General features: G+C 42.0%; 1 protein-coding gene across 1 annotated transcript in view; it reads right to left on the bottom strand.

Moving 5' to 3' along the window:
- Positions 1-745: 745 nt before the first annotated feature.
- Positions 746-24,798, bottom strand: part of LOC126263306 (glutamate receptor 1-like) — a 58,683-nt gene continuing 34,630 nt past the window's right edge. The window contains exons 4-7 of the mRNA XM_049960394.1: positions 19,209-19,435; positions 5,209-5,462; positions 879-1,107; positions 746-778 (exon numbers count right to left, since the gene is read on the bottom strand). Of these exons, the coding sequence (XP_049816351.1) occupies positions 746-778; positions 879-1,107; positions 5,209-5,462; positions 19,209-19,435 (743 nt within the window). The remainder of the gene's footprint in view (positions 779-878; positions 1,108-5,208; positions 5,463-19,208; positions 19,436-24,798) is intronic.

Consider the following 24,798-nt stretch of genomic DNA (forward strand, 5'->3'; position numbering starts at 1 on the left):
CGAAATGGCACAGATGAAACCCATTGGCCATTCTCATGGCCAGCTGACAAGAAAACTTGGACCTTTCCTCAGGATTTGCCAGCTGAATATAGAAGGGATAAGCAGGGCAAAGTGATGTCCTGCAAAAGGTTTTAAACAATAATGACATTGACGTTGCTGCCATTCAGGAAACACACATGTAGAACGAATCAGTTTACGTAGCAGGATACACAACCAGTGTCAATCATGATGATAAAAAACAAAACAGGGAATTTTGCCCTAAAGTGCACAGTTATTTGAGGAGATCATAGTATCCTTTGTTTAGGCATTCAACATTTCAAATGTTGGCAATGCAACTAGAGACTAGTCTGGTGACTTCAAAAGATGTTACAAAATTAAATCTATTACTAAAATGGCATTGCTTAAATCCTGTGAAATGGTGTCTGTCCTCATAATCACTGAAATGTATTATCTAGAAAAATGTATTCCTGAAATTTTATTATTCTACATACTTTTTTTTTTTTTGTGATTTTTTTCCCATGAGTGTATTTGCTTGTGCTTAGGGTTGATGATATCAGAAACGTTGAGAAACACTGTATTAGATGGACACGTGTAGCTTGATGGAACAATAATGTCAAAGAAGATGATATGAAATCTGCTTGCCCATCAGAAAACTAATCTCTCAATTGCGTACCCTGTTTCAGAGACACACCTGAATGTTACTGAGTGTGCACATAAAATAGGGAGCATGGGTGTACAACTATTTTTATGCCTTGCCGAACATGTTGTAAAATACATACTGAAAAAATTAACATGAAGGTAATTGTATTCTATTAGTACACAGCAGCAGGAGGCATGGGGTGGAGAGAACAGCAATTGCTAGAACTGGAGCCACTCACTTTGCATCTGGCACAGACTTCTTCTGCACCCCTCCTACAGCAGGCATTCTCCAGCAGCAGCAGCCATAGGGCTATCACTCCAGCAGCTGCCAGAACCGCGAGTGCTGGGACGACTTGCCTCGCAGCTACCATAGGCGTGGATTGCTGCTGGTGGTGCTGTGTGCTGCCCACTTTCCACAAGTTCCACAGCAGATGATCCAGCACCCCCTCATTCCTCAAGCGCAGCAGGCTGTAAACAGTGATAACCGTGACACTCAACAAGGCTTCTGTTTGTACTTAACATGCTGGCTGCTTCATTACACTGGCTTATGAATAGGCAATGGAGTCAAACGATAACAGAGGGAAACACTTAAATGTGAAACAAAATAATGAGTAGAAAAAGCCTGCAGTTTCACCAGACTTCTGTTGCAACACACAGCAATCAATTAATTTTTCATCCTGTAGCGGACAAATGTCTGGTTTGAAACATGATGATAGATTAAAACTGTGTGTCAGACTGGGAAAGACTTGCCTGTCATGGTCAGTGTTCTTTCCAATTGAGCTATCCAAAAAGATATACTATCTGTTCGAGTGGAGATGTGACTATTTATTCTCGTGCTCACAAAACCAATCCTTGACCATGCGAGCTGTGTTAACAGAAGCCCTTTCATCTTGGTACACGGCATCACAACTGGGGAACAAACATTGTATATTGGATGGACTTGATCAGCTAAAATGATCACTTCTCGCAAGATTCAGATGGAAGGAAGTACTTGCACCATGCAGTGGTCCACTGGAAAGACAGAGGGTTGTCCATGCTGAAAGGAGGTGATGGAACTAAAACTCTACTTCCGGCAAGCAGGACTACTTAAGGTGTATTCAGCGTACAATAACACAATAGTGGCTGAAAACTGCTCTGAGCAAGGGAAGCTCATGGGAGCCAGACACTTAGAATTAAGAGGTAATAGGTTGTTGATAAACGGAACTATGTGTGAAATTATGGGGCCAACTTTCCATTTACTGACTGCAGTGATGGGAGTTCTTCAGTTAAATATAACAGAACTGCAGCTACATTGGCCAGATGATGCCTTGGAGCTTCTTGAATGATACCTGGAGCTTCTTGAATGATACCTGAGAACGAAGAGTAGTCCATTCAATAAGCCAGACGATAGTTGCACAGGGGAGACAGATCACTGTTAATGCAGCACGTGGAGCAGAAATGGGATGGTAGACAACTAGCAGCTGTGACCTTGAGTGTCACAACTCCTAATGCTGTGGTGACTCTGATTTAGCTCCGCATAGCATTTGTTTATCTGTGACAGTGCGCCATAAAGAAATCTCATGTCATGAGTGATCCAGGTTCCAGTGGATTGGATCCCAAAAGCAAGAGAGAAAGAGGATAGGAGGTAGCCATAAAATTTTAAGATGATAAATATACAGTATCTGAAGTTGTCAGTTTAGTATAAAGGTGGAAGTGGTCATGGTGGGGAACCAGTACTAAGGAAGACTCGAGGGGACAGGTCTCCAGCAGGAGGTAATACAGTGTCAGTATCTACACACATCAAAAAAAAGTTTTGCTGCACCTCGGTTCCGAGAGTTCCGGAACCTGTGCAGAAAATTGGACTAGAGATCAGCATAAACATTGTTTCAGCCCTTTTTATTTGTCATGAAACCGACACATTGCATGTTGTACCACCATACAAGAAGACCTCCAGATTGCTGTACCTCTAATACCCAGTAGCACATCCTCTTGCATTGATGCAAGCCTGTATTCACCATGGCATACCATCCTAAAGTTCATCAAGGCTCTGTTGGTCCAGATTGCCCACTTCTCAATGGCGATTCGGCATAGATCCCTCAGAGTGGTTGGTGGGTCACATCGTCCATAAACAGCCCTTTTCAATCTAAATGGTTCAAATGGCTCCAAGCACTATGGGACTTAACATCTGAGGTCATCAGTCCCCTAGACTTAGAACTACTTAAACCTAACTAACCTAAGGGCATCACACACATCCATGCCCAAGGCAGGATTCGAACCTGTGACTGTAGCAGCAGCACGGTTCCAGACTGAAACACCCAGAACCGCTCGGCCACAGCGGCCGGCTTTTCAATCTATCTCAGGGATGTTTGATAGAGTTCATGTCTGGAGAACATGCTGGCCACTCTTGTCAAGCGATGTCGTTACCCTGAAGAAAGTCATTCACAAGACGTGCATGATGGGAGCACGAATTATCGTCCATGAAGACAAATGCCTCACCAATATGCTGCCAATATGGTTGCACTATCGGTCGGAGGACAGTATTCACGTATCAATCATCCATTACGGCGCCTTCCATGACCACCAGCGGCATACGTCGGCCCCACATAATGCCACCTCAAAACAGCAGGGAACCTCCACCTTGCTGCACTCACTGGACAGTGTGCCTAAGGCTTTCAGCCTGACCGGGTTGCCTCCAAACATGTCTCTGACGGTTGTCTGGTTGATGGCATATGGGACACTCATTGGTGAAGACAACGTGATGCCAGTCCTGAGCGGTCCATGACATGTTGTTGGGCCCCGAGACACCTGGACAGTTCCATTGTTGAGAGCCCTTCCCTGCACAAAGTAACAATGCGGACGCAATCGAACTGCAGTATTGACCATCTAGGCATGGTTGAACTACAGACAACATGAGCTGTTTACCTCCTTTCTGGTGGAATGACTGGAACTGATCGGCGGTTGGACCCCCTCCGTCTAATAGGCGCTGCTCATGCATGGTTGTTTACATCTTTGGGCGGGTTTAGTGACATCTCTGAACAGTCAAAGGGACTGTGTCTGTGATACAATATTCACAGTCAACGTCCATCTTCAGGAGTTCTGGGATCCGGAGTGATGTGTGTAGTTTCAGTAAAACCTGGAATAATTTATGAGGAGCCACAGTGTAGCATTGCATCGAACTAGCACTGGTCAGTAAGTGCAGTGTATCGACGTGTGGGATAGAATAACATCTACATAAAAGGGCTATGAGACAGATTAGTCGTACTCAGCAGAAAAATGCACTGTGCAGTGCTAATAGCTGTAGCAGGCAGGATGACGTCATCACACCAGGGCAGGACTTGTTGTATGCTATGTGACTGAATGCAGAGTTTTAGTGTAACAAATGCGCATCAGAGCCATATAAACAGTAGCGGATTTTGAGGTAGAGGCATTTGAAGCTCAGCAGCACCAACACAACACCAGGTGCACTCTGGACGTCTGTAGCCTTGGGTTTGGGACAAGGTCGGGCTAGCTGCTGCCATTACTGAGCCTCCTTGTAGGGCTTAGTGCCACGGCGCCGCTGTCCTGCCATCTGCACATTCCCTTGTCTGGCTCCTGCCACAAGACAATGAGTTGTGTCCCGTGCACAGCAGTCCTTATTTGACTGTGTGGTGGACATTGCCGTATGTGAGTCACTTAAGTGCGGGTACCCGGCTCTGCAGGATGCTGTCGCAGCGTAACATGGAGGGCCGTTGATGCTGAGGCCGTGGCCCACTCTCGGCCATTGGCTATCACTCTGCCAACGTCAGCGCTGTGGGACTCTGACGTTGTTCCTTCAGCAGCCTAGATCACTGAAATGGTGCATGCCTGCCTCACATGTATTGTGTATCTAAAGTTAATAAATTATTGTTTCTTTTTTTTTTTTCAGAGTGTCTACTGGGACCCACCTGCCCACAACCATGCTACTCTCCTCACTACTTGCCACCGGTACTCCTCAGTACATTGCTACGGCTGAAAACTAAATGATCCGAACACAGATGTTGAAAATAAACTAAAACAGTATCTTCACAATGTTCACACAAATACTTCATTGTTAAGTAATCATACTGACAATTCAAATAACGTCTTTGTGTATCTTAGAGATTAGTGTATTGTGTCCACAAAGCCAGTACTGTGAAAGAGCGTCTAAGTCTGTAAGTCTGGTACGTCTGACAACATTTACCCATACTGTTAATGGACTTGTTACTTTAAGATATATGTTATGCAATAATCTTGTTACAAAAATGCCAGTGCCTTTTTACCTTTTAGTGTACATTAAAAAGAAAATTCGATTCAGATACAGTTCTCCACACTGTATACATTATGTACTTAACGTTTACAACAGTTCTTTCCAAGCAAGTATTAGTGTAGCGATTTCTCCCCTGTTTCAGTCTTAGCAACACTAAATGAGTTACACTATAGATCTTTCCTGCATGTTTTTGGATATAAAAATATAGTTTGAAACAGAAGGAACTGAGCAAAGGTGTTGCGCACAATACCATTTCCATGGGACAGAATAATCAAGAATAAATGTTTGGTTGTTGTAATTACTGCATCACGGGTGTATGTACTTACTGGTAATTAATGGCTTCCCGGTAAGGACTTTTCTTTGGGAACGCGAAAGCTTCCTGCATTCCGTTGGACTCGTGCACACATGTGACTGAGCACCGCATGTAGTTAGTGCTGTGGATGAACCTCGTCTTGGATACCATCACGGCGTACTTCCGTGAGCTGCACAGCCTCCCAAAGAGGTCTTCTGATGTACGAGGCATATCTTTGCCCTCAATGTACTTCTTGTAAATCGTCCTGTCGACTGGATTATTTGAATCCTGAAAATCGGCAAGTAAAAGGTCATTTTACTACATTATTGTAATATGATTATTGTAGTATTTCCAACGTGCAATTTTCATTTTTATTTGATTTTTTGCCTAGTAAAAACTAATTTACTGATAAAGTGATCCTACAAGGGTCCTGTTTTTTACCGACTGAGGTACAGAACGGTAAAACGCGACGGTATGCCCACGCTTTTCTTTAACTTCTGTTTTGCAGTATGCGCATATAGCTACTCATTGCTTGACAAAAGGTGGATTTCCTGAAGTTAAAACAATATGTGGCCTTGACGGAAGTCACTGTTCACGTCAGTTCTAATCGTTGTTTCACATTGGTTGCTCGAGCCCTCCACATAACACAGTCGGACAATGTAGGAGTGTAACAGAGGGACTGTTGCACACCATACCCATGTCACAGTACAATGGCGCAACTGTTTCCACTGTTTAAGAAAACGGGAAACAAAATATGTCATTCAGGTCCCACAGTTTACTGGAAAGGCTTCTCCAATTTGAAAATATTTCAATATAATAGTAATAAAGAGAAATCACGCACAGTGTTGGTGGACAGTGCCGTTGATATGGACAGCAGTGGGTTTTCCTGAGAGTATTATACGGATAATGCGTCCAGTAAGCTTCTCTTATTGGTGCATAAAAATCTGAAAGTTAATGGCAGTGCAAGAGAGTGCAATTTATCTGTTTCCTTGTGTGGAAAATTTTAGAAGTATTGAATTCCAGCAACAGATATAATATGAAGAAGCCACAATAACAGTCGGCATCATGCGCCTAATAGTCAATCAGAACGATTGATCAAGCTATTTAATTGCCTGTCAGAAACCTTGAACGTGGGTGAAAAGTTCTGGTCATTGGGAAGAGTGGTATAGTAAGATCTTCCAGCGCTGTTGCGTGACGGGTACACGGAATGTGAGATGACAGACAGGCGTGGGTGACATGAGAGATTTGACAGACGGTGCGATAAGTTTGTACTAGATAGGCGGGAGTATCGCTGCATGGCGGCGTGGTTGGAGCTGTCACTAACAGCTGACGTCACTTGAGCTCTGCTCGGGGCCCACGAGAAATACGGGGCCTGCAAGGAACTTGTAACGTCACACTAATCGCCTATTCCGCCATATGCCGCGAACGTTCAGCTCCGTGCAGGGCCCATAGGAAATCGATATTTCAATGAAAAGATACCCAAGCAAAGTCTCGACTTTGTCGTGTGATATTGAGAGCTTGTATGCATGTAAACATGCTGTTAAGAATTATTAAAATAGTCTGAAATAGTTACTCGTTCCCTGTCGGAGATGGCTCCTGGCACTTGTATCACGTGCTGTGACGTACGTGCCACGGCCTGTCTTTCTCATGGCCCCCGAGCTTTGCTGTTGTGGGATGTATCGCCCATGAAGTAAACCGCAGGTGTTAGAAGGGCAATGGTCAGACAAGGTGGTCACTGTCAGTGGTATTCCTTGGGTGAGTGGCTGTTGCAAGACAGTGAGTGGTGTGAGGGAGTAAACTCAAAGACCGCACATTATTTTGTAGCTGGTGCACGAGTACAACCAGCATTAATAAATCTACGCAGTATCCCAAATCACGTAACGGATCACATTAAAGAGAAAAACGATGCGAGGAAGCACATTTAAAGACCCATTCTGTAGATGCAGTAATATATTGGGTGCAGAAAATCGAAAATGTTGATGTGCCTTGAAGATAATTCAAAGATTAAGAACTTGAAAATATCTTAAATGATTGCATGAAACAAAGTTTCTTCTGATAGAACTTTAACATGACTGTCGAAGCCGGCCGAAGTGGCCGCGCGGTTCTGGCGCTGCAGTCTGGAACCGCGAGACCGCTACGGTCGCAGGTTCGAATCCTGCCTCGGGCATGGAGGTGTGTGATGTCCTTAGGTTAGTTAGGTTTAACTAGTTCTAAGTTCTAGGGGACTAATGACCTCAGCAGTTGAGTCCCATAGTGCTCAGAGCCATTTGAACCATTTTTTTGACTGTCGAAAGTCCGTATCAGATTTTTTTATTAATGCAATTTGAATAAAGAGCTAGAATATTAATTCCGATCACAAAAACCCATTTAAGAAAAAATACGTTGGGAACTAGAATACTAGCAGTATAACATAATAAATCAGAATAACTGTCTGTAGAGATGTATGCTTCTTAGGTTTAATTTGTTAATGTTGAGAGGTGCTAATTTTTATCAGTTCATCATAATGAATGCAAATCACTCATAAACTTAGTACCCTGGCAGGAAACCAATGTCACCAGCTCAAATGTTAAAATTCTAGCATTATATGATGTGTAATCTGGTAGCAGCAGTAAGTTTACTGCAGTTTTTATTCATGAAAAGTTGTGCATGTGATTGGCGAGACACATATTTACCTACACTGATGTGCAAAACTTGGAGGATAGCAATTTTCATATGATGTGTCGCTGCGAGTAACATTGCTCTATGGAACTTGGACCGTATATATAAAGAACGGCTGGCAACAGAAAGAAATACTCAATGAGACGTACAGAAATTACACTTTTATTCAAAGACAATAATTATGCTGGAGTTATCGCATTACATGATGATATTCAAAGCATTACAACGGACGAGAAATAGTTCTTGACAGTTGGCAGGGTCTGTGATCACCAGGGATGGCAGTGCATGCTCTTACCATTCACCTTCACTGGCCAAAACATTGGCAAGGGTTCTTGTAGAGCGCAACATTCGTTTACCCGACAACTACTGGATGATCTTCGGCACTTGTGGACCTGCTGAAACACGCCTCTCCAACGCATCCCACTCGTGTTTGATGGGATTTAAGTCGGGAGCGGTCTGGCCAATCAGTTCGCTGAATATCTTTACGTCCCAAGAGCTCATCCACCTGCACTGTTCCATGTGATCGCGTATTTTCATCCGTAAAACGAAGTCATGGCCAAATGCACCTCTGAAAAGACACGCGAGGGGAAGGAGTACTGTGTCACGTTGACCGGTGAATGTACCGGATTCTAAGACTTGGAGGTCAGTATTCCCATGCAACATAATACCAAAGCCACCTAAGCGATGATTTTCGACAATGTTCCTGGACGCATTACACAGTCCCACCTCTCTCCATATGAAGGTACATCATGCATTGTCCAACATGATCGTTTTGGTAGTTCAGGTGTTGTGGTGTGGCGAGATATAATGTTGCATGGACGTGATGACCTCCAAATCTTTTGAGCTCGGCACACTCACCGGCAATGGTGGTCCATTATCGTGTGCTAATGTGCTACAGCGCACTGTAGATATCACTCAAAAATTACGTCATTTCTCTACAAATGAGAGGTTTTACGTAAATAAAACAGACGAAAACATGTTTTGTAGCGCCCTCTCCACCATAACTAGAAATCAGTGTCGAATGCTGAAATGATGGTCAGCTGGACTACCATCAATTCTGAGAAAGGAGACGACTGTCTGTTTTCGATTGTAGATACTCTGATGTGATGTCATCCCTTCCAACATTATGAATTCTACATTATTTACAGCATCAAGTCAGTATTTTTCTTTGAAAATATGTGTAACATATAATGCAAGCATTGAGTATGAGGGATTTTTGAGGAGCAGTTGCCGTAACGGTGCTGTGATAGAGGGGGTCAAGCACACTGACTGGCAATTCGAAGGCTCAGGTTTGATACCTGCTCTTATCTTTTTTCCATTTTATTTTATTCAGAATAATGTTAAACTACTAAATATAAAATTTAGATATATTTAAACAGTTCAATATTTTCAATTTAGTTGCGATTACTGTCCTTGTTCGTCAAATGGCCATAGGGAACCTTATTGCGGCCCACTAGCAAAATTGTGCACGAGGCACTGCTGCTCACCAGTCAACAGTGTTGTGATGCTGTACTCATTTCCCATTGTTTCAGCGGTACATTTGTCTCTGACTTCATTTTTATGGATGAAAATACACGATCGCTTTGAAAAGCGCTGGTGGAGGTGCTCTTGTAACAAGACGATATTTGGCGAATGGACTGTCCTGCCCGTTCCATCTTCTTGAAAACCATAGAGCACATGTGGAATGCGTTATGCAGACGTATTGCAGGATGTCCACATGGAACAAAGACCAGCCAGCTGTTGTCAACACCCTGGTCGAAGAACAGAATGCATTTCTACAAGAAGTGTTTACCAGCCTTGTGGCCAGCATGAGAGCAACTTGCAGAGCGTGCATTGCCGTCTGAGGTGATCACACACCCTGTTAAAAACCACCCACCTTTTCTAATGTCCAGCGAACCATAATGAATTGTGGTTCATATATCTGCCGAGGGCGGTGCAGGAAAAATACCCAGGTATAAATTACTATGAAGTTTATTTTAGGGCACACTAACAATCTTCTCCAGCAGGAGATAATTTTGAACACAGTAACTGAAAACAAATCACTTCTTGAATGCTGAAAGAACAATAATGATATCAGGGAGCTGAAAGCCTGAAAACGTAACAGTAAATTGAAAGTTTTAAAATCCAATGTCCATGCACTAGGCACGCCACAGTCAAAAGTCCAGAAGGGTCATGCAAAAAGTTAAAGTCCTGAAATGATGAACCAAAGTTAAAAGTCCCAAAGGCACACTCAAAGGTAGAAGTCAGAAGTATTGCTGACGAGAAACAAAAGACAAATATTATAAAATGCAACTGCTGGTCACAGTGTTGGAGGGCACGGTTTGTGTGGATCCACAGCTGCCAGCTCCTGGAGGCAAAAGTCGATGTGGACTGTGGCGTCATCGTAGTGGCAGCTGCAGAGTGAGATTCAGATTGTGAGAATGCTTTCGCAATCGGCACTAGGCCCGGGAAACTCACTTGGAGCAAACTGCTCGAGCATAACCCAGGAGCCATCCAAATATTGCCTGAGCACCAGGAAACTGCAGGTACTACTTCTAGTCACAACACTTGCAGAGGAGAAAAGGTCTGTGCGACCAGTGACCTCTGGTGGCGCACATTGAGTCAGAATCCCAAAAAACTAGTCAAAATATAAGGAGTTGCTGAATTTGTACCAAACTTAGTATGTAAGGGTTAACGAAGTTTCTGATTAAGAATACGGTATCAAAAAGTGAAAAAAAAACAAAATGGCGGATCCAAGATGGCGGGCTCTATGTACACTACACAATATTTTATTCATATAAAAGTAATTTTTAGAGAATTATCGAGGTTGCTGATGTAGGCCGAGTTCAAAAATAAAAAAAATGTGGATCCAAGATGGTGGTCAAAATTGATAACTCTTTTTATTTATATTTATTTGTATAAAAGTCAGTATTTAAGAGTTGTTGGGTTTTTAATGGCTAAAAATGTTGTTGTTGTTGTTGTGGTCTTCAGTCCTGAGACTGGTGTGATGCAGCTCTCCATGCTACTCTATCCTGTGCAAGCTTCTTCATCTCCCAGTACCTACTGCAACCTACATCCTTCTGAATCTGCTTAGTGTATTCATCTCTGCGCTGCCCTCCTATACTAAATTGGTGATCCCTTGATGCCTTAGAACATGTCCTACCAACCGATCTCTTCTTCTAGTCAAGTTGTGCCACATTTTTCTCTTCTCCCCAATTCTATTCAATACCTCCTCATTAGTTATCTCATCTACCCATCTAATCTTCAGCATTCTTCTGTAGCATCACATTTCGAAAGCTTCTGTGCTCTTCTTGTCCAAACTATTTATCGTCCATGTTTCACTTCCATACATGGCTACACTCCATACAAATACTTTCAGAAACGACTTCCTGATGCTTAAATCTATACTCGATGTTAACAAATTTCTCTTCTTCAGAAACGATTTCCTTGCCATTGCCAGTCTACATTTTATATCCTCTCTACTTCGACCATCATCAGTTATTTTGCTCCCCAAATAGCAAAACTCCTTTACTACTTTACGTGTATCATTTCCTAATCTAATTCCTTCAGCATCACCGACTTAATTCGACTACATTCCATTATCCTCGTTTTGCTTTTGTTGATGTTCATCTTATATCCTCCTTTCAAGACACTGTCCATCCCATTCAACTGTTCTTCCAAGTCCTTTGCTGCCTCTGGCAGAATTGCAATGTCATCGGCGAACCTCAAAGTTTTTATTTCTTCTCCATGGATTTTAATTCCTACTCTGAATTTTTCCTTCGTTTCCTTTACTGCTTGCTCAATATACAGATTGAATAACATCGGGGATTTCTTCTCTCACTTTTCCTACTATCGAATTCCAGTCACCCATGACTATTAAATTTTTGTATCCCTTTACTATCTGAATAATTTCTTTTATCTCATCATAAATTTCATCAATTTCTTCGTCATCTGCAGAGGTAGTTGGCAGATAAACTTGTACTACTGTAGCAGGCATGGGCTTCATGGCCACAATAATGCGTTCACTATGCTGTTTGTAGTAGCTTACCCGCACTCCTATTTTTTTATTCATTATTAAACCTACTCCTGCATTACCCCTATTTGATTTTGTATTTATAACCCTGTATTCGCCTTACCAAAAGTCTTGCTCCTGCTGCCACCGAACTTCACTAATTTCCACTATATCTAACTTTAACCTATCCATTTCCCTTTTTTAAAATTTCTAACCTACCTGACATTCCACGCTCCGATCCGTAGAACGCCAGTTTTCTTTCTCCTGATAAAGACGTCCCCTTGAGTAGTCCCCACCCGGAGATCCAAATGGGGGACTATTTTACCTCCAGAATATTTTACCCAAGAGGATGCCATCATCATTTAACCATACAGTAAAGCTGCATGCAGTCGGGAAAAATTATGGCTGTAGTTTCCCCTTGCTTTCAGCTGTTCGCAGTACCATCACAGCAAGGCCATTTTGGTTATGTTACAAGGCCAGATCAGTCAATCATCCAGACTGTTGCCCCTGAAACTACTGAAAAGGCTGGCTGCTGCCCCTCTTCAGGAACCACATGTTTGTCTGGCCTTTCAACAGATACTCCTCTGTTGTGGTTGCACCTATGGTACGGCTATCTGTATCGCTGAGGCACGCAAGCCTCCCCACCAATGGCAAGGTCCATGGTTCATGGGGGGGGGGGAGGGGGGATGGCTAAAAATATAAACCAAAAAAGTGGAAAGCTTGAAGAAAGGACCAAATAGAGGATAGAAGATGGTGTAAAATACTACAAAAAATTATTTCATTTCAATTACAATTATTTATTTTGTAAATTTTTTATAACTAAATTACAAGTTTTCGTTTTCTTAGTCTTTTTTCACCTTCATCATCATCTTTTTCTGCTTCAGCTGAATGATCATCATCTTCAAACACTGTTTCCTCATCACCTGCATCTGAATCTTCATAATCCTCCGCTACAGGAACTAAGAGGGCAACGGCCTCTAGCGACAAACTCTTCAGTTTCTTTGGCAAAGATTTGCGTAAGGAAGGAAGAAATGTAGGGGTCTGTCATTGCCAACAATCTCCTGAACACGTCTTACAGTCTTAACTATTGAAAACTTTCGAGAAAAACTCAGGCGATATTGCTTTATCAACTTATCGGTTGATTCCCGAGCATCCTCCGACTGTTGACCGATGGGTAAAATGGCCGAAGAAACAATGTGTGGACTGCGGATCAACAATCTATGGACTGCTGCTGACATGTTACACCAGGGGTCTTCTTTCTTGTAGTGCCTGGCAGTTGCTAAGGCGTATGTTCGAAACTTCTCAACGTCGATCTGACGTCCGCTCGAAATCGTCTGGAAAATTATGTGAAAACGGTGGATTAGTTCTTCGGAAACTCCAATTAGCAGCGCTGATGTTGGAGTGTTTTCAAAAAAACATCGAGCGATGTTTCTGTCGTTCATACTGCCAGACCCTTGTTTTGGCATATCGTAAAATTCCAAGTCTCTCTTTGAAAACTTTTTGAATGTTGGCTTTCAGTATTGCTTTTTCTTCTGCTTTACGAGCTTGCCACTTTTTTGTTTTCATTTGGTATGCCAAATGAATACAGCATTCAAAACATCGAATCCAGATGTGAAGAGTTGACAGTCCGTAATACAGATAATCGGCGGTAACTTGTCTTTTCAAAACATCGTCAATGTTATTAAATTGAGCGGACGTGGCCTGGCAGAGATAACAACGTTGCTCAGATTTTGTGTTGGTCATAGCATTGCACACTTTATCATCTACCATGGTCATGCTTAAATTGTATTTAATGGAAATGTCTTTCCCATGAATGACTGTTTCGAATGCCTGTAGTTGTGTCGAACTGTTTGTCGTAATACGCTTTCCCATTTAAAGACGTTTGCCCTGTTTCCTTTGTAAATTCTAACTTGAGTGGTCTGCAAAATAGGATCGAAGACGGCTTCGAATTAATCCATAATATCTTTTGTTCTTTCTTTTCTTCATTTACACCTGCAAGTTTCTGTGGAACAAACGAAGTGAAAAATAAACTTGCATCTGAAATACTCGAATCTGAAAACTTCATGCTTTCCCCGGAAGTTCCGTCGAAGCCCCACTTACAAATAAAAACCATATTAGACATTTCTGAATCACTCATACGTACAATATCGTCTCATTTCAGCAGTAGAGCACGTTGAACGGTGTGGTCTAACAAAGCTTGCAAACGTGCCTCAGCTTTTGATTCTTTAAAAGTGAGGGTTTCGTCTGGAGGGCAGCAAGCTTGTTTTGCTGCTAAAACAGCTGAGTACGGTGGATGAAGTGTGTTTAAGCCTTTTCCTTTAGCCCCATTTCTCAAATTCTGGTAAGATTCTTTTGACAATTTCACGTCTAAAAGAAGTGTTAGACCTTCATTTGCATCATACGAGGATGGCGATGATGTTGACACTCGCACGCATTCCTTGTATTTTTTCACCTTGGATGGACTTGAGAGTGTGACATCTTTTACAATCTTCACAGCGTCTGGGTGCCCCGAAGATCGAAGACTCATTTGCGCAGCGAACGATAATTCAGCAATACTGAACTTCGTACGAATCTCCTCAGTTCTCCTTCCTTTGGACCTATCAGATAATGTTTCAAATTTTGTAGAAGGTCGGCCTGTGGATTTAGTCACACTTGCACCAATCGGAATATATACTATTGTATTTAACCAGCTTTCGTTCTTCTTGAAAAAATAATCTTGTTGCCGAGTTTCTTCCTTATATCTGCATCTTAACTTTGTAAACAAAATCGAAATGGTAGGCCTCATATCATCGGGAATTATAAATGTATGTCCACTTTTTTCTGTCAAGGACTTTTCCAAATGTTCTATGACCACAAATCATTTGACAAATACTCTTTTGTTATTAGAAAAATATCTTTCCTCGAAAATCCGATTCTGGAATACGCTGGAGCGGATGAAACCGAAATTAAAAAAAAAAAAAAGTTCTGTGTTACACTATCCGTTATTTTTCTAATTATTTTATTCTTTACAATGCTTCTACACTTCGATTATAATTTAAATTGTACCATTGCAGCTCATAGTTAATTAATTCTATTGTCATTTTTGAAGATGTCTCAACAATGACATTTTACAAGTGTCGTTTGATACTTGGCTCAAAGCCAGAGTAGCGACTAGTATCAGGATTTGAAGCTTAATTTACAAAGGTAATAATATATACTTGCGGACACAGCGCAAAAGAAAGCGGAATGTCGTGGAATTCATAACTTATCTCTATTTTTTAAGCGCATTTAAAATTTTCTCGTCCTTTTTCCTATAGTACGTTAATTGAAAAATAAACATGCATAAGTGATGATTTAATAGTGATATAAATGTTTTTCATTAGTACATACCTCCTGGAATACCTTCCATATTGGAAATATTAGCTTCAATTGCACAAAACACAGATAACTATCTTTAACAACAAGGCTGTTTCTGTAGCCCGGCCAGGCTAACAATGAACTGCCGCATTTGACCTGAGATATAACCGAAAAAATGAACATGTGGTCGTCCGCACAGCCAGCATTCAGTTGTTACAGCATTGCTGAAGTCTACCAGATAGCCCAAACTTCCCATCTATAAACTTTTTTTTTCCTTTTTGGCCACCTTTTCAAGATTCTGGCCCACTGTGCGGCGCCTAGGTTGCCACCTAGTGGCCAAGCGGAGCATGACCATTCCTTACTGTCATCTGAAGATATATCTCTTGCAAGGTCTGAGCATAAACTCTGTGTTGCTGGTTGCTGGCTGAGTAGGTGCAAGGCCTCGACACAGCAGCGGTGACTTCAGTTTAATTATTGCCTTTGACTAAGAGTGTCGTTTCTGTTCGTCTTATTGTGTATTTCTTTCAGGAATGTTCTGTAGTGTACTGTAACAGTTCTTTCTACAAATGGTCTAACTTCCATCAAGCTATGTTATTTGGTAGTGACATGTCATGTGAAAGTTATTTTCTCCAATGTATAGAAAAAATCCAGTTGGCATCATGTTGAATGTATGAATATGTATGCATGAGTTATATAAAATGTTTAGATGTGCAGTTTTTATAATAACTGTATAGTAAATGCATTTTTAGAGTTTTGCAACGACCGATGGAAGACAGATTTGGGGGCAGCGAACATGTTGGCCTAGGACAGTTGGTTGTATGGACATGTCAAAGCAAGATTTTTGCGGATGTGCAGTGTACCAGTTGCAATCAAAAGTGTTTGGAGATATTCACGTGACAAGTCCATGACTTTGTAAAATAGCTGCACAAGTTCTTGGACATAGAAAAATTTTCCACAGTCAACAAAAGTCTGTTGTTCCACTTACAGCAGGCATAAAGTATAAGACAAACATATTTATTTACTGAACTGTACCGCTCTGTATTAAGGACAGTTTTATTTCGCCAACCACATCCTGTTTGCATTTTTGTAAGTTATCTAGAAGTTAGAAGAATGGTAATCATGCAATTCCCGAGAAGCCAATGTTAATTATTGAGTTTTAAAATTGGTCACACATTTTGTTAATCCCTTTTATGTGAATTGCATGTAATGAGAGAGAGGGAAGTAAGGTTGTAGGGACAATCTATCACACTTCTGAATACATTCTTTTGCTGGAACTTGAATGAAAATAGGTAGTGTGAAAAAAGAATAGTGCCATGACAGCAAAGAAGCTATAAAAACAACTGCAATTAATACAATTTTGGTTTAGCATTTTCTCCTCAAATATGCGTATGTAGTGCAAGTGTGTTTCCCCAAATGGACACACAATTCCTGCCCTAGGCTTTTTTGTTTTGTTAAGTGATCTATATTGACATTGTTGCTACAGTGACTTATGGAAGACCACAAGAAGAAAGCAAATCAATATGAGGATGAAGTTACGTTTCAACAGACAGAATGGCCATGGACGAAACAAATCTATCGATACCTTTTTCAACCACAGTTTATGGTACCCATTGTCACATATTGTATTCATTCACAGTGAACAACCTACAGTTTTGTATAGATGCATGTGAGTTGCAGAAAAATATTTGTAATCTTCAGAAATTGTTGTTAACTATTTTATTGTCAAACAGCTAAAATATTCAGAAAAGTATCCAACTGCAAAACGTTTCATCATTCTCACAACATAGACGAACTCCAGAATCTAGATTTCACGACCTTACTAAATAAAAACTATTTGCTCAGTAAAAACTACTTGATGTAAAATTGCTGAAAACACATTAGTAATCTGCAATTCACCTAAGCGTCATTGTAATTCGTGTTTCTTTAGCTGTCATTTTGTTTTGTTTATTTGTTTACGATGTGCTCCTTTACATTATTTGTAATATTACCTGTATGTATTGAATGTGTGAGTGGAGTGTAGTGCAATGTTTGTGTTCTGTGATGGTGGTGATAGAAGGGTGAGGGTGAAACCCGGTGCCGGCACATAACCTACTCCTCGCAAATAGAACCAAGGCGATGCCAAGGTTAACATCCCCATCTGACAGACAGATCTCCATCAATAGCGGCACATGCCTTCACTTCAGGAGACACTGCGGAGAGGTTTAGTATTTAAAACAGGACATTGGTGCAAAGTTCGGTGATCAGAAAGTTTACACCGGCACCTGAAGCCCTTGACGGCCAAATACGGGCAGTGAAATTTTTTACCACTGCCAGAATTCGAAATAGGTTACCCTCGAATCAATTGTCACCGCACAAACGTTTGCTATGACCTCGGCCACAGAGGCAGGTGTGTTATTGTTATTGTATTTACTTTACGTAACTGCACATTTTCATGTTAGTGGATTTGTAAAATCATTATCTTGTGGAAAGCTTTGAGTTATGTCATAGTTTAATTCACCACTAAACTGATTACATTAGCAAGAGTTTCATTACAATTTGTCAAAAAACAAGTATTTAACAATGCTATAAAATATGTTAATTGTTGGTGTATATTTATACCATGGCGTTTGTGCCCTTGGGGGCAGTGCTGGGCAGTGTGGAATGGTGTGAGTTCAGTGTCTGTTGAAACTCAGTCTTAATACGTCGGCACACGGACCGTGCATCCAGACGTTGAGCGTGCCGAGTTTCTGACGTCATAGCGTGGAACAGCACGTTCGGGAGTCTTTCCGAATGTGCAGATCAGTATCTGGTATGTCAGATATTCTGAGCATGCGACTGAGCGTTGACCAATGAGATGGCACAACGCCACCTACGTCACACGCATGCCTGATATAAGAGTTCTTTGTTGGGGTGGTGGTTCACATCTAAGTATTTTCAAATTTTTTTTCCTAACATTCACGTTTTTATTAGGTTCTGATTCTTTATTATTAGTTTAATATAAGTATATGCTATAATATTTGATGTTATGTAAATATAAGTTCACCTTCTTTTGAGGGGTGACTTTGTTCGATTGGCTTAATCTACAGGACAGATTGCGCAACTTGTATAAATATGTTTTGCTCCTTTTTTTCTTTTACGCTTCGTAATTCATATGTTGCAAAGATTCTGCTACTGGGTAGGAACAGTGATCAAGTAAGACTGACCTTGGGGTTTTATTAAAATGTAGGAATGATTAAATAATGTTTATCTTATGCGGAGAAGTATTCCAAATTTGTACCGCACTGTTTGTAATGGAACTTTTATAAGCCTGTGTCCTTATTGATTAGACATGGTACTTTCCTTTTCGTGGACGATGGAGAAAATGTGCGTTTTAATAGAGCTAAGATGGGAATTTCAAAATGGCTCTGAGCACTATGGGACTTAACATCTGTCATCATTCCCCTAGACTTAGAACTACTTAAACCTAACTAGCCTAAGGACATCACACACATCCATGCCTGAGGCAGGATTCGAACCTGCGACCGTAGCGGTCGCGTGGTTCCAGACTGAAGCGCCTAGAACCGTTCGGCCACTCCGGCCGGCTAACATGGGAATTTTACCCGTTGAGTAAACAGTGTGACTTACGAACTAGAAACATCCCTCAACTGCGTGCCTTCTGATCGCGTATACCATGTTTGGGTCCACCTACTGTATGCACAAGTCGCATAGTTCCTGAGTGTTCAGCAGGACGTTGAACTTGGCACACTCAATGTTAATGGTCGACAGCACGTTCCGTGTGTCGACGGCTTTATACATACCTATAAAATAGTATAAGAATGTCGTTTACTTAAAAATTACTGCATCGAGCCCAATTTAAAAAGTAGGTAGACACCTTGCAGCAGCATTAATAATCTAAGGAAATCAGCAAGAAGATTGAGTTACATCTACACACACTAGTACACAAGACATCACCCAGTAACTTACATCTATTACTTGTAGTCGCGTTTTAAAGTTAACTCTTAGACACAAACCTACTTCTTGTTGTGTAGCCTGCTCGGCAAAAGAAAGAAATAAAACTGTGGATTACTAACGCTTAAGGTGTTCATTGGAGAAGAATCTGCGATTGTAATAAGAGTGTACGAGCCATCGCGCAGCAGTCCTGACATGTTTTGGAAAGGCAGCCGCGGCTGCCCCGACGCCGTGATAGCTGTGATAACGCCGCAGTAGGCTGTGTACAGCAGGAGCCCAGACAAAGACGCCACCGCCAGCGACGCCCGCACGCAGTCACGTGATGTCGTATCCTGTCCGGTGCCGACACCTGTACACAATAGCAGCGCACGAGGGCGCTGTAAGACAGCGTAGCTGCCACTGCCGACGCTAGTAACACAAAACGGACACAGCACACCGTTACAGAGTTAAGCAAGCTCATTTGGTATTCACATGCCTATTCATTATCTGCATTATCCAGTCACCTCCACATTTGGAGATCGTTTGCTCTGTTTTCTGTATATCTGTGAATTTGCATGCTTCATGGAAGGCAGAAAACAGAGCAAACGCTCTCCAAATGTGGAGGTGACTGGATACAGTCGAGTACAGCACTGTACGCCTCCCAAGCAGTGCATTTGGGCTAGGTTTTGGCAGCTGTGATGCATTTACAAGCAATTTTAGAACACAGAATGAGAGGCTATGTCATGACCGCATGGACAGATCTGACATAATATCGAGAGCATTGCGGACGAGGGAATAGGTATAAATTGATCGAATATACACTACTGGCCATTAAAATTGGTACACCACGAAGATGACGTGCTACAGACGCGAAATTTAACCGATAGGAAGAAGATGCTGTGATATGCAAATGATTAGCTTGTCAGAGCATTCACACAAGGTTGGCGCTGGTGGCGACACTTACAACGTGCTGACATGACGAAAGTTACCAACTGATTTCTCATAGACAAACAGCAGTTGACCGGCGTTGCCTGGTGAAACGTTGTTGTGATGCCTCGTGTAAGGAGGAGAAATGCATACCACAACATTTCCGACTTTGATAAAGGTCGGATTGTAGCCTACCGCGATTGCGGTTTATTGTATCGCGACATTGCTGCTCGCGTTGGTCGAGATACAATGACTGTTAGCAGAATATGGAACCGGTGGGTTCAGGAGGGTAATACGGAACGCCGTGCTGGGTTCCAGTGGCCTAGCTGTTGAGATGACAGGCATCTTATCCGCATGGCTGTAACGGATCGTGCAGCCACGTCTCGATCCCTGAGTCAACAGACGGGGACGTTTGCAAGACGACAACCATCTGCACGAACAGTTCGACGACGTTTGCAGCAGCATGGACTATCAGCTCGGAGACCATGGCTGTGATTACCCTTGACGCTGCATCACAGACAGGAGCGCCTGCGATGGTGTACTCAACGACTAACCTGGGTGCACAAATGGCGAAACGTAATTTTTTTTGATGAATCCAGGTTCTGTTTGCAGCATCATGATGGTCGCATCCATGTTTGGTGACATCGTGGCGAACGCACATTGGAAGCGTGTATTCGTCATCGCCATACTGGTGTATCACCCGGTGTGATGGTATGGGGTGCCATTGGTTACGCATCTCGGTCACCTCTTGTTCGCATTGACAGCACTCTGAACAGTGGACATTACATTTCAAATGTGTTATGACCCGTGGCTCTACCCTTCATTCGATCCCTGCGGAACCCTACATTTCAGCAGGATAATGCACGACCGCATGTTGCAGGTCCTGTACAGGCCTTTCTGTATACAGAAAATGTTCGACTGCTGCCCTGGCCACCACATTCTCCAGATCTCTCACCAATTGAAAACGCCTGGTCAATGGCGGCCGAGCAACTGGCTCGTCACAATACGCCAGTCACTACTCTTGATGAACTGTGGTATCGTGTTGAAGCTGCATGGGCAGCTGTACCTGTACACGGCATCCAAGCTCTGTTTGACTCAATGCCCAGGCGTACCGAGGCCATTATTATGGCCAGAGATGGTTGTTCTTGGTACTGATTTCTTAGGATCTATGCACCCAAATTGCGTGAAAATGTAATCACATGTCAGTTCTAGTATAATATATTTGTCCAATGAATACCCGTTTATTATCTGCATTTCTTCTTGGTGTAGCAATTGTAATGGTCAGTAGTGTACATCGAAATGCGGGGCAATTGAGGAAGCACTTTTGTATCTCCTGGTTCTCGCCAAACAATTTGTACATGGGAACAAGTATGCAGCAGCTAGAGGATTCCGAGAAAACACCAACACTGAAACGAAGGGAATCAGGGAGACAGTCAATTTTCCTCCGCCGAGGCAGCGTTATACAGTATGTCTTGAGGTACCAGTGATACGAGTTGACTATTGTATTTGATGCTTTTCAGGAAGACAGAGAACCATCCACATCTAAACTTACTTGCATCTGTGTTAAAAGATAACAGAGAGTGGACGGGGTGATCGATTGATATGGAGATGTAATGAGGTACGATTTGATGGTTGACTGACGATGCATTCTAGAGAAGGAGAAGTTGCTGCAGGTCAATTTTTCCACCGTTCTGTCAGGGTGCATCAGTCGTGTGATATAGCCTGCGTTCTACTCGTATACAGCGAACGTGTTCTGTATGTAGTTTAAAGCATTGTCTACTTGCGATCGTTAACGGTAAACCTGTCGATCATCAGAGGACTTCCATCTCATGCGTGATGAAATGTGACACATTCCTCTAAACGAACTTTGATTTATGTGATGTACTCCATCCCCTCTGTCGCATCTTGGGTGTAAAATCTAGACTTCAGCGTCAAACTAAGTTAGTGATAGGTGTTATGAGGCACTGCATTCACCATGTACACATTTACCTGACAGGTTTGCTGTTTACAGAGGCAGTGTCGGAATTACTTGTAAATTTCACATGTCGGACGCTGCTGCTATGGATTTATCTGTTTCCTTGTAAGAGGTATTCTCCGTTACTAACGATCATTTTAAAGAGGGCTGATGTAGGCACAGTATAATTTTCAAACCGTGATCGGATGTGAACAGTGGGCGCTATACATCTCTGGAAAGCTATATTGTACTCGTATCACACAGAGCCAATGTTTTAAGGAAGTAGTTTTTTTGTTTTATGGTTCAATAACATAGTTTATCGTAGAGAAACCGGGAAGAAGGGTGTATCTCCTGCACTTGAAATATATTTCTTACATTGGAATATTAACAGCGCTACATTCCATATGACTGAGAGGTTGGAAATGCAGGCGATCTAAAATGATAGCCCATTATAAGTGCAGAACGTTGTAGCCCTAGGAGTGCATGTGTTTATGTTTTCTCTTACCAATACCTTCCAGGTACCGATCCTAGTCTCTAGAAAAATACTTTAGAGTATGCTCTGTGACTCTCATATGCAGAGAGATAGATCATAAATTAAGCACTGTGCTCAAGGTGTTAGAAATATGTAGAGCTCTGTCTGGTACACTCTGATGATTTATGTGTTTGAGAATTAACACTGAATGGACGTACTGAGTAGTCATCTATCTACATTCGCAATGATACTCGCAAAGTAGAGAAGGGGCAGTTTAGCTGTGGTACTGAAATTGGGGAAACATGCTGTCACATCATTGGCTGGGGTTGAAATTACTGTAAAATTGCTAAAATTGTTTGCACTATCAACTGTGATGCTTATTATTACAGTACATCGGCAGTGTCTTTCCATCCCATTCGTGCATTGGCACACTGTTGATTATCGCATAATGATTGACTGACAGCTCTTGTTTGAGTTGGGGAATGAATTTCGTGGATGGGTGACACCTTCTGGGGGTTGCTAGCACCGAAACAGTGATTGCGTACATGAGTGCAATATGAGGAATCAGTCGAAAGGGAACACAGAGCCATCATCTATTCCGTCACTGGGGCAGATTACTTTAAATAGAGGTCGTCAATCTCTTTCGGATATCAGTTTGGAAACTCTCCTCAACACAGACAAACTCTTCTAGTTTCCTTGTGTTGTAACTGTCTTTTATTTAAAAGTATCCACTGTGTGTCGCGTGTTATGGTAGCCGCAGTAACAAAATGATTTACACTGTGGGATGTCTAGCTTTCTGTGAGAGGCCGTGGATCAGAGCATCTTAATGTCAGTTTAGGACCTGACACAGACCTCAAAGTCGTGACAGCAAAATAAAATATATGGCAGTGTGCAAAGCATATTAGAAAACAATGTTTCAAACAACGACACAGGGTCACAGGGAGTGTCTCTTGCGACATACACTATAGTCTGTGGGATACGGTCATCATCCTACAGTACGGATAATGAAACCTTAAACTTGTCTGTGCAGTCGATCAATACCAGTATATTTAATAGGATCGTCACATGTGCTTGATGCCTGCACACATGTGGTATTTGGTTTAGATATATGGGAGGAGAGAGATGCGTTAAAAATCTTATCCTGTTCTCTATCAGATGAAGTTTTTGAGCTTTTATAGTTCATAATTTTTCTCTGGTGGATGGTATAGAATAAGGAGGACAGAATGTTGGGGTGACAGACGTGAATGGACCCTGAGGGACGTGGATCTGTTGTACTTGCTTGTAGTTTGCAGAAGCACCACAATGCAGTAGCAAAATCCATGTCCTTACCCCAGCTCCCGTACTGTCTTTTATACTACCTGGTGTTGCAGGATCAGGCTTCGTCTTCGTCAAATGATCCAAACACAGTTCTGTCTCAGTAACTCAGCTTGGACTGTTTCTACACGGGTTGCCGAAGGTGGTAGATGTAGCTTTCTCTGACTTCTACTCAGTTCCGACTTACATTGGGACAATCACATGTGCAAAGCTGTAGGAACGGTAGTGCAGAGTCTGAGGGGTAGTTGCAAGGTACACAGGGGCTACCTAAAACCGCATTGCAATTTTACTGTAGCAGATAGGTTCGAGAAAGGTGGCTCGTTTTCGAGATATGTGAGTGCCAGAAATATGATATGGCATCAAGACAGAATGTGTTACAAATACTGGAGAAATATCTAGTGGCGGCAGCGTGAGGGTGCTGCATATATCTGTTTCATACCACGCTACTTAGCCGAATCACTTTCAAAATTGAATAATTTTATTACAAGGGTGCACTGTCGGCGACATGTAACTGCACTGCTGGTGTGATAATTTACACTCCGGCGCTCACTGTCTATGTTCAGTGTCATGGTAATTGTCTGTAAAAACCACGTCATTAATACCTATTGCCATATGTGGATTTATTAAGTCGGTATAGCTTTTAACATGGATACTTGTGTGCATCTGTAGAACTAAGACCGCTTATGACAGTAACATACAGTAGTTGTTGGGATCGGGTTTTTTAACATCTGGCGGTTTGTAAGACGACCACCGTCTCGGTATTTGTCTGGAAAACCCATGTGATTCGTAGGTAACGCCATACATGGATTTATAAAGAAAGTATAGCTTTTAATATGGATAGTTGTTTGTACCTGTAGAACCAAGACCGCTAGTGACAGCAACATACAGTAGTTGTTGCGATCGGGTTTTGTGCATTCGATGTTATTCTGTGCTATTTTCGTAAACAGGTTCTGTTAGTTCAAGAATTTCCGTGCATACAAGCTGAGACATCACGAAAACTACTACAAAAGTGCACGTTAAATGTTTCTGGGACACTATGCAATTTACTAGAATTCGACTTCGTTAT

Source organism: Schistocerca nitens, chromosome 6, assembly GCF_023898315.1.
Source record: "Schistocerca nitens isolate TAMUIC-IGC-003100 chromosome 6, iqSchNite1.1, whole genome shotgun sequence".
NCBI classification, from domain to species: Eukaryota; Metazoa; Arthropoda; class Insecta; order Orthoptera; family Acrididae; genus Schistocerca; species Schistocerca nitens.